This window comes from Miniopterus schreibersii, assembly GCF_964146895.1.
Source record: "Miniopterus schreibersii genome assembly, chromosome: 1".
Lineage (NCBI taxonomy): Eukaryota > Metazoa > Chordata > Mammalia > Chiroptera > Miniopteridae > Miniopterus > Miniopterus schreibersii.
Genome location: NC_138101.1, coordinates 102149556 through 102160891, shown reverse-complemented (window position 1 = coordinate 102160891; position 11336 = coordinate 102149556). Strand labels below are relative to the sequence as shown.

General features: G+C 44.8%; 1 protein-coding gene across 1 annotated transcript in view; it reads left to right on the top strand.

Annotated features, from left to right (window-relative positions):
• Positions 1-302: 302 nt before the first annotated feature.
• Positions 303-11336, top strand: part of LARP6 (La ribonucleoprotein 6, translational regulator) — a 539468-nt gene continuing 528434 nt past the window's right edge. Inside the window, exon 1 of the mRNA XM_081160745.1 lies at positions 303-584. Within this exon, the coding sequence (XP_081016871.1) occupies positions 385-584 (200 nt within the window). The 5' untranslated portion in view covers positions 303-384. The remainder of the gene's footprint in view (positions 585-11336) is intronic.

Sequence of the window (11336 nt, the reverse complement as noted above, 5' to 3'; positions counted from 1 at the left end):
ACACACTGAGAAGTCAGATGTGTCGCGCCCCTCCCCGGGCAGCGGCGCAAGGAGCGGGCCGAGGCCGGGGGCCCAGGCTCCTCCTGTCAGGTTCGGGGCGGGGGGGCAGAGGGCGCGCGCCGGCAGACTCGGGGGTCCAGGGGATCGCTCCCCGACAGGCCTCCGCGGGAGGACAGCGGAGGAAGTCGCCCCCCCTCCGCGGCCCCGCCTGCGCTGGCTCTCGGCGCGCGTCCGGGGCGGTGGCGGCGGCGGCGCGGGGCGGGGCGCCGCGACCCCCGTCCCTCCCCGCCACCCCGGCCCCTCGGCCGCAGGCGCGGCAGCCCGGCTGGCTCGGCCTGGCGGCGCGGGGAGCCTGCGGCGCGCAGTCCCGGCCGCCCGCGAGCCATGGCCCAGCCCGGCGAGCAGGCTCTGCCCGGGCCCGAGACCGCCGTGCAGATCCGCGTCGCCATCCAGGAGGCCGAGGACGCCGAGGGGCTGGAGGACGACGAGGAGGGCGCGGAGGCGCGGGGCGCGGGGGATCCCGCCCGGTATCTCAGCCCCGGCTGGGGCAGCGCCAGCGAGGAGGAGCCGAGCCGCGGGCACAGGTAGGCGCGGGGGCGCGCCCGGGCGAGCGCAGCTGGCGACCCCGGTCCCGGCGCACGCGAGGTCGGGGACCCCGAGTCTGCGGGCGGAGGGGCTGAGTCAGCCCTTCCCCGGGGGCGCTGCCCTGGGCCGTCGCAGGGTGTCTTGGGGCAGCCCTTGATGCCGTGGTCCGCGGCTCTGGAACCCGACCGCGGTTCCCTGCCAGGCTCGGGCGGCGGGGATCTGAGGGCCTGTCCGTGGGCGCGGTCTGGGACCCAGGAGTAGGAAGCCGTCCGGGCCATCCTCTCCCTGCCCAGCCCCAGGAGGAGCCTCCTTCCCTGAGCCTCTGAGCCGCTCGGCCCGGCCCGGTCCTCACCCTGGAGGCCGCCCGCGCCCCCGCCCCACGCGGGGCCTCTGCGCGCTCTCGCTGCCCTGTCCGCTCCTCAGCCCCAGTGGCTTCCCGGTCTCCGGTGGCCCAGGCACAGCTGACACTCGCTGCTGTGGGGTCCCAGGAGGGGTGATTTCATGGTGTCGAGAGCCCTCTTGCCCTGATTTAGGGTCAGTCCAGGGCTCGCGGCCCGCATCCCCCGTGCTGGGGGATTCCCGTTTCCACAGCGCCCTGCCCACTGCCTCCTCGGCGTGCAGCGTCATCTTGCTGCCTTGGCATTGGGTTCCTGGATGATGGGTAGTCCGGGGGTGGCACAGGAAACCACCTGTCTAACTGTGCCTCTGGACCCTGAGCTTGTCATCAGCTTGAGATCTTAGTCTTGTGGCCAGCGAATGTCCAGGCCTTTTAGGACTGGTTTTGTTTCTGCTGTTGAGATACAGTATGGAGTATCCATAGAAATGAGCATAGGGCGATGGCAGAACTTGCAAATTCTGGGGGATGCCAACAAGCATTTATTAAAGCCTTCTTCTGAGACTCTGTACACGTTTTTAGCTGTCAGGGCTCTGGAGGATTATTCTGTGGCAGGCATAAATCTCCTTCATTGGGAGAATAGTTAACTCAAGGGCATAAGGAGACTGGAACCAAAGCCATTCCCCATCACTGGCTGACTCCCAGTGAAAAAGTCTGGATTTAGGGACCCAGAGATTCAGGATATTCAAGGAGGAGAATCCAGCCCAACAATTTAGAGCAGGAAAGCTGGGTCACAGCAGATGACACAGTAGATATATCAGCACTTTATATGCTGTAAAGTCTGATCCATTCATTCAGCTCTGCTGAGTATTGAGAGTATCAAAATAATGACTCCATAGTCACTGGATCTCAGTGTTGAGGAGAAGGCAGCCACCTGGTCAAATACTTTCAGAGGTCAAGCATGATAGCTCTGAGGTGTTTATCCTTCTGACCCTCTTGCCTGTGGCTGGCAAAAAGCTGTCCCCTATCCTGGGGCTAAGTTTTGAGAGAGTACCGTTACTAGAGATTAAAGTCCTACTTATTTCTTGGGCCCAGAAAGATCCCCTATGAGATCTAGGAGAACATGATCCTCAGTACTCCTCCAGAGCCACCCTTCTCTCCCAGCTCCACTGTCTTGAGTCTCATGGAGCATTCAGTCAGAAGCATTTCCTGCTGCCCACGGGCATAGAGTTGACCCCAGAAAATCCTTGGGGTTCTTCAGGGTAGTGTAGCCAACAGAATCCAGCAGGCAGACATCCAGAGCACAGGGAGATGCAGCCAAGAACAGGATGCACACTGTCCCTCATGTCGGCCCAGCCTAGCATGGGAGCAGCTGCCACCCTGAGAATATACTTCTGGGATCCCAGGGCCTGTTGGAAGCAGCCCAGGGTCATGAATATGCTCGGTGAGATGGGGCACCCACCTGCATCATCCCCTCAGCCCATTGCTGCCTTTCCTGCCTGCCCTAACAATTCATGCTCCCACAGACCCCTTCTCCTCTAGGTCCCTGAACACAGGGTGCACTTTGTGTCTACATGCCTGTGTAGTCACACCTCTGGTCCCTCTGATGGATGATTTCTAGTCAACATGAAAGTTTCCCTGCCTCTTCCCCACTTCCCCCATCCCTACCTCAAACTGGATTTGTTTCCTCTCCTTCGTGTTGCTGTAGCCCTCTGTCCATATTATTCCTAGCACTTACCCACAATTATAATTCTAGAGTTGTGTCTTCCTCAACAGCATATGAGCTCCGTGAATTCAGGGACCGTGCTTGCCCTGTTCTCATTGTATCCTCAGCACCTGGCATGTACTGAGTGTTTTCTAAATATTTGTCGAATGAATGCAAGTCTCTATCATCACACTCACTCCATGAGGTGGGAGTATTTGTGTTTCTCCTCTGCTAAATAGTGAGATCCTTGAAGGCAGTCATCTTGCCCGAGTTCTCTGCATGTCTCCAGTACCTAGCCCAATACCTGGCTTATACCTGGGGACAAGGGATAAATGGAAAAAAGGAACAATCTTGATAATCTCCAAATGTTCATTAGTCTTCTCCTCACATCTTGTTAACTAAACAGGTATCTTTCCTTTTATTATTACCTTTTAACATAAAAATTTCAAACATAAAATGTGAAACAATAGTACAGTTGTAAATATTTTACCATATTTATTTGATGGACATATAATGTGTATGATTTTCCCTGAAGCGTTTGAAAATACATGGTACATAATACTTATACCCTACGTACTTCATTTTGTAGCTCTTAATAATGACATTCTCCTGTAAAGCCGTGATACTATTATTGCAATTAAGAAAGTTAACAATTCCCTAATATAATCCCTAAAATGATCTAATAGTCAAGTTCCATATTTAGGATTCCCCCAATTGCCCCACATTATGTTTTACAGCTTGTATTTTTCCCCTTAAACCAGAATCCAATCCAGGTCGAGGCATTTGTCTATTAGGTGCCTTTAGAATCTTTTAATCTAGAATATTACCTTTTTTTTTTTAATGCTTTTCTATTTTGGAACTAAGAGGCCAGATGTCTTGTTGAATGTTTCACAGTTTGAATTGGTCTGGTTTAACTTGCTCCTTTGTGCCATGTGTTTCCTATAAAATGGAAGTTTTGGCTAAAGGCTTGATTAATTTCAGATTAAACATTTTGTCAAGAACACTTCATAGGCAATGCCATGAATTTTAGGCAGCATCCACCATTAGTGATGCTAAATTTGACCTCTTGGTTAAGGTGATCCCTCTATTGCAATTAACAAGCAATAGGTGGGCTTCTTGTGACTATCCTTTCACCATCCACTTTCTCCTAATGGTTTTAGTGTCCAGTGATGATCCTTGCTGCAGTCAGTTTATTGGGGATGGCAAATTGGTGATTTTCTAATTTTATTCTTTGTAGTACATTTATTAGCTAGCATTCTTCTGTAAAAGACAGTTTTGCTTCATTACCTGGAGTTCAACAAGAGTTCCTCCAAAGAGGCAGGCAGAGATGGTTTTAATTATTTCCCCTTTCTTTGAGTACTTCCTTGCTTTCTGATACTAGATAGTCTGTGCTTAATTTGTATGTTTCCTATTCCACTCATGGGATCTAGCCATTTCCACAGGAATCCCTTGTTTTTTCAGATACTAGTGGAACAGTATTTAGAAACCAAGACTTGGAATTAAGAGTGCTTATTTCTGCGGTTTGGTGCAGTGGTTGGAGAGTTGGCCCATGGACTGAAGGATCCTGGGTTCGATTCCAGCCAAGGGCACTTACCTCAGTTGCAGGTTTAATCCTCAGCCCTAGTCAGGGTGCATGCAGGAGGCAACCAATTGATGCGTCTCTCTCACATCGATGTTTCCCTCTCCCTCTCTCTCTCATTCCCTTCCACTCTCTCTGAAAAGCAATAGAAAAAATATCCTCGGGTGAGAATTTAAAAAAAGAGTGCTAATTTCTACTGGGGCACCATTGCTTTCAGGTTCTTTTAATGGCCAGAACTAGGAAAATTTTTTTTTTAATTTATGTTGCTAACTCTAATTTAAATTTAATAGTACAAGTTTTTGCTTTACTTCTTTTCATTTTACACTGGAAATCTTGATTTCTAATAATATTAATTAATTTATTTGTTTGCTTTGTCTTACAATGTATAAAATTATTTAAAATTATAATGCTAAATATTAGTACAAATAACAAACCACTGAGCACACCTGCTTTTCATATAGCAAACAGAAACATCTAGGTTTCTTTCTCTCCGTGATGTTTAGAGATGTTGCTCAAGCTATCCTTTCCCTGCTCTGGCTGATGATAATGAAAGCCCCCATCTATCAATGCCAGTTTGTGCCAGACATGGAACTAAATACTTTGTATACCTTATCTCTGCTCCACATCACAAACCATTTTTTAGATCTGCAGAGACATCCACTAGCTGTACTCTTCCCAGTCACTGAGAACACATCCAAACATCATGTCAGAAGACAGGTCGTGATCTCTAATAAATATATAAGAACCCATGGCCACGCAGACGAAGGATGTGGCCTCTGCTAGGACATCCAAAATGGAGTTGTTCCCAAGATGCCTTTTCCAAAGTTGAACATACTTGTATATTTTCAATCTGTCTCTATGAAGAACCTTTATCTTTTGATTTCGCCCTCATGATTTTTTATTGCATCATCAATTCGGTTGTCTTTTTGAACCTTCTCAGATTCATTATCTTTTTCTAGAGGCAAGGCAAGAGAAAGTTCACAGATGGCACTGGACCCTAGTGTTTCTCAGTATCCTTCTTGTTGCTTTCTAGCATTTTCCTGGTCTTGGTGGCCAAAGCACCATATCAGACCATCTGCAAGGATAGGTGAGTCCAAGAGATCTGTCCTGTGTTGAAAGTCTCCGTGAGAAGCTCACTACTCTGCCATTTTAGATTGGATTTTTCTTTCTGTAAGGTATCATTTGATTAACCACTCAGTTAACATATCCAAATTAGCTTGACATTTTATGAGAAAAGACTTGGAGATTTTATGCTCCATTTGTTTCTCCAGATTATTTACAAATATGATAAATATTTCAGCACTGGCCTATGGAGCCCAGTCATCTGTTTTGAAATGTGCCCCTTATTTCTACCCTATGTGTCCATTTTTAGCAGGTTTACAACTATAACAAGAATTTATCACCACTCCCAATGTACAATGCTTTTAAAATGAAACAATAGTGTAAACATAAAACTTAAATGTAAATCTTTTTCAAAGCCCTTTTGAAAGGTCACTAACAAGACATTCACCAGTAACCATATTTTCTGTCTCAAAGAATCCTGATAGGCATGATTTGCCCTTACAGAAATGATTCATTTTATATTGGTGGTACTTTTAAAATTCCTACTGCGTGCAAGGCTCTGGGTTGATGCTAGAGTGAAAGAAATCAATATGAACCTTGCTCTCCAGGAACTTAGGGTTCAGGGCACTAAAAAGATGTGCGTACAAGTAGTTTTGATACAAGTATAGACAAGTGTTAGTTGAAAGCTGAAATGGTTTCCTTACTGAGAGATTGCACTTGAGATGGACCTTGACGTGCAGCTAGAATTTAGACTTGAGAGATGGGATAAGGAATTAAAGGAGATAGGAACTGAGTGCTCAAAGGCCAAGAGGCCAGAAACTTTGTGACCCTTGCAAGGAACTATAAATCTTTTTATTTTATTTTATGTTTTATTGATTTGAGAGAGAGAGAGAGACATCGATGTGAGAGAAACACGGATCAGTTGCCTCCTGTACGTGCCCCTCCCCGGGATCAAACCCGCAACCTAGGTATGTGCCCTGACCAGGAATAGAACCCATAATTTTTTGGTGTATGGGACGATGCTCCAACTAACCTAGACACCTGGCCAGGGCAGGAACTGTAAGTCTTTTATTGCTGGGAGCAAAGGATCTGAAAGGAAATAAGGTCAAAATAAATTTGGAAGCTGATTACAGCCAGACTCTAAATGAATCTGAATAAAGAGCTAAGGACTTGGGTTTTATTTAATATGAAATAGAAAATGTTGCTGTTGTCAACATCATCACTACAGCAGTGACATAGCTGTTCTTTAAAACATGTGATAAGCCACAGAGTGGAAGAGGCTTAACCCAAAATGCAATTGCAGGGGGCAGGGGCAGGAGGTGGGAAGACGGGACCCTGGAAAGGCTCCGGTTGGGAAATATGTGAAGGATGCAAGAGTGAAAAGGGATGCTAATATCTGAGAAGTAATTTAAATTCTTCCTTTAGAAGAATCGTCCAGTCTCTCTGTCTGAAAATGAAAAGTAACAGACAGCATACCATTTACTTCCAAGGGGGAAAAGAAGAAACAAGGTTATTTTCTAAAGGAATTAAATGAACTAACTGGTGATCTAGGGCTGCTAAGGTAGAGCCAGTACCTGCAGTGTAAGAGCCTTCTCATATAAAGCCCCTAGGTGATGATTCCCTGCCTGTTCCCCCTAAAGTGAAGCCTGCCAGCTGGCATGTGCCACCCATGTATATAGAGCCACCTAAGAAGAAAACCAATGGGAGTATAGATCTGTAGAGGGAACCCACATGACCCACCAAGTAAAAGCAGTCCACACCTTCATTATTCAATATCAGTAGCTGTGGAGCCTAACTTCCCATTCTTAAGTGTGGGCTGTGTACAGTGACTACCTTCCAAAGTGTACCATATGGGAAGGGGGGAAAAGGAGTCACTTTACCGTAGAGACAGACCACCTCGGCCAGGTGATCAGGGTCAACATCCGCAGCCATCAGTCATGTTGATAGTACGTAGCCTTGATACGATGTGATGAGAATAGAAATTTACTTCCGTGGTCCTCCTAAAACCCCGTAGCCCCAGTTTAAGCATGAGAAAAATATCAGACAAATCATAAAGAGGGACATTCTACATATACCTGAACAGTACTCTTTAACACTGTCAAGGTCTCAAAATGCAAGGCAAGTCTGAGAAACTGTCACAGCCAAGAAGAGCCTAGGGAGGTATGAGGACTAAATGTGATATGACATCCTGGATGGGATCCTGCAACAGAAAAAGGACATTAGGTAAAAACTAAGGAAATCTCAATAAAGTACGGACTTGAGCTAATAATAATGCATCAATATTAAGCTATTAATAATAGAAGAAGCCTGATGTGAGGTATATGGAACTCTGTACTATTTTCACAATTTCTCTATAGATCTAAAACTATTCTAAAATAAGTTTATATTTAAAATGCTTATAAAGAAAAAGATGAATTATTTATCAGTCACATGAAAATCAGTGACATCAAAGTTAAATAGAAAAGCTGACCCCAGAAGACACAGAGGTGACACTGTTGGGAACAAAAAGACTAAAAAATATGTCCTCTAGTTAGTACCCTGAGAGAGAATTTAAAATATTGCATCCACAAAACAAGAACAAGATGCTCTTAAAAAGGAACAAAAGGAACAATCTGAAGAGATAGAAGAGTTCTTAGAGAATAAATAAATAATTACTGAAATTTTAAAAAATTCACTAGGAAAGGTTGGAAGATAATGTCAAGGAAGTCTCTTAGCATGTAACGCAAAGACAAAGGCAAAAACAGACAATATGAGAGAAAAGAGACATAGAGGATCAATCAAGTGGTCAGTCAATTAATAAGACTTTAAAAAAAAACGTAGCCTTAACAGATGCTTTCGCCCTGCAGTGAATAATGTTTGTATAGTTATAAAACCAGATATAACTGATTGACTTGCAACTTTTACTATCTCTAGACAAAACATGGAAAAATAGTTACAGAATAGAATGCAAATGTTATGAACCCTGACAAAATGAAATAAAGGTACATCTGATAGAATTTGGATGGTTGGAAATGGAAGGAGAGTTGAAGGAAAAGGTAGGGTAATATGCACATTGTATGTAGTGAGGAATTGAGAAATATTATTTAATGTTGATGGAGTAAGAAACAGAATTTTAAGTGCATTATTTAAAATCACAGAAAAAAACAATAGTAATATAAAATTTTAAAAATTGGAAGAAGAGGCTTTAGGAGATGAGCAACCCCAAATCTTCATCTTATATAATAGGACATGAATAGAGAATGTCTGTAGTTGACAAGTGGGAAATAAAGCTATGAGCATATTTTGTAGAACTACAAGGGAACTGTCATAAGAACTAAATGATTAAATAGAGGTTGTCTCTTGGGAGAAGAAATGGAACAGGAAATTGTTGCTTATAAATCCTCTCTTTTATTTTAGTTTTACTATGAATATGTATTACCTTAATTTTTAAGATTTGTTTTTGATGAGCTATTAATACTCTTCAAGGGGGAGTAATGAGGACAGTTGGAATGGAAAAGAGAACAGATGGGAGACGCTACAGAATATAACCAACACTTAACTGACTCCATGTGGGGGCAAAAGAGACATTTTGGGTTTTGAGCCTAAGTGCAGAGAAGAGTGACTAGGCAAAGTAGTTAGTGGGGCAGTTTGGGAGGGATGATATATAGTTTTTACAGGCCTGTTGTAATTGACAAAAAGTTGCCAATATTCGTATTTAAAGGATAAAAACTTTTTCAATGTTCATAAAGGGTACAGGGTTTTTTTGTTCAAAGGTTGTTGCATGAGCCAGGAAACAGTGCAGCATGCTCCCAGACATAAAACAGGCTCTCTTATTCTTCCAGGAGTGCCTTTTGGAGATACACAGTTGCTGCTAAGAGCACCCATGCAGAGGGAGGGGTCCCCTGTTTGCAAGAAGCTCACCTCTGCACTCGAATAGGGGCCTTATACACCTCCCCAATACTGCCCACCTGTTCAGAATCTCAGGCCACCTGCCCGCCCACTCACTGGGTGCTAATAACTGATGCAGAATTACCTCCAACACGTTATGGATTGTTTACTGTGGAGCTTCCCAGGTAGACCGTCTCTTGGTAGGCCCAGGTTTCAATCCTACCTGAGTTCGAGTTCTGCAGAACTGGACATACTGAATTTGAAGTGGTGTCGGGCTATCTAAGTAGCAACGTCAGGCAGGCAGTTAGGAACTGAGGACTGGAGCTCAGGAGTGAGAGAGAGAGCGGTGTGGGAGAAGAGGCAAATTTGCATTGGATGAGCTAACCAAGGGCAGAAGTGTGGAGGCTGCCAGGAGATAAAAAGTCAAGGCGGAATCCTCAGGGAATGCCTATATTTAGAAATGGGAGAAGAAAGAGGAGGCTGAAAGGGCAGTTAAATGGATGAGAAGAATCAGAAAAGAACAAGTCATGTAAGCCCAGGTTGAAGAATATCAAGAAGGTGGCCAGCAGTGACCGCCGTCCCGCAGCGGAGCAAGAGGGCCGGGGTGGAGGAGAGGCACCTGGATATGGCAGATGGGTGGGCTCTCTGGTGGATGCCCACACACAGAGCAAGCTTGGGGGTGGGGAGGCAGGCTACAAGGCAGGCCTGGGCAAATCTGGTTGGACGAACTTCTTTCTCAATCAAGCCCCCAAAAGAATCATCTGCAGGAAATAAAGTCTTCCTGTGGCAGACCTTGGGAAGAGCGGGAGGCTCTAGAATGGGCACTGGAGAAATTGAAAAACTAAATCGCCTTCCTTCCATTATATTTTATTTGTTTACGAGTACAGTTTTTATAATAGCATCAACGGCTCTGGTTTGAGAGTAAGACTTACTGGTTTTCAGGTCCCTTCGATGGTCTGGTCACCTCTGATATACTAGCCACTTGTACTAAGTTAAATCATTTTGCTAATACCCCTGAGTCCACCTAAAATTCTTCATTGGTCATTGACACACACCTCACCTCATCACCACCTTCCATCTCCAGAACTTCTTTGTTTCCCACCTGAAACTCTATCCATTAGACAATAACTCCCCACTCACCCCTCCCCCACCCCCTTTTAACCACCACCTTACTTTCTGTCTCTATGAATGTGATTATTCTAAGGACCTCATATAAATGGAATCGTACAGTATTTATCTTTGTGACTGGCTTATTTCACTTAGCATAATGTCCTCAAGTTTCATCCGTGTTGTAGCATGTGTCAGAATTTTCTTTTGGGGGCTGAAATATATTTCACTTATGTACATACCACATCTTGTTTATCCATTTGTCCATCAATGGACTCTTGTTGCTCCCACCTTTTGGCTGTCATCATAATGCTCCTGTGAACAAGTCCTCCCAGCAGAGTAGAAGCACACCGATGCTTTAGTGGGCTAGGTGTGTGTATCTGTAGAAGGAGGTGCTTTCTCTGCTCAGAGCATGGTAATGGAAGCTCTGCATCGGGTGTTCATGCTCTTAGACATAAAGCTAACACATAGGAAAGCAGCTATTTTTTTCTGGAAGTAATTTTTAATCCTTTTTATTTTATAGTGTATATCTATAGTATTTGTATAATACATGATTTAATTTGGTAATAAGTATACAAAAGAGAACTCATCTTTGATAACTTTTAATAATGGTGTCCACTATGATTTGGATAATCACAGATTCCCTAAGTATTTATGGCTTTCAAGTTTTTATAACCTCTTTGTGAAAGGTTGGCCATCCTAAAGAAGCTTTGTCCAGGATTTCCTTGGCTTGTTCTCATGTCCTAATATTCTGGGGAAGGGGAAATCATCCAGGTGGAGTCGCTGCGGGTGTGGGTTTCATTTAGAAGACCCTGGTGAAGGGGATTGTTTCCAGATTCCATGGCAGAGTCCCAGCAAACCCTGGAAGGTGTTGTATGCTGGCTTTGGGGACACAAAGTTTGAGTTCAGATCCTCGAAGCCTCTTATGAATGAGCAAAGAGATGTATCTGTTGCTTACTGAGCTCTGAGGATATGCCAGGAGCTCTTCTGGATATTCATTTAATCTTCACAACAGTCTTACCATGATTCCCAATTTACAGGTTACGGAACTGAGGTGCAGCAGTGGAGTTCCTTGCCTGAGTTTACTCAGTTAATAA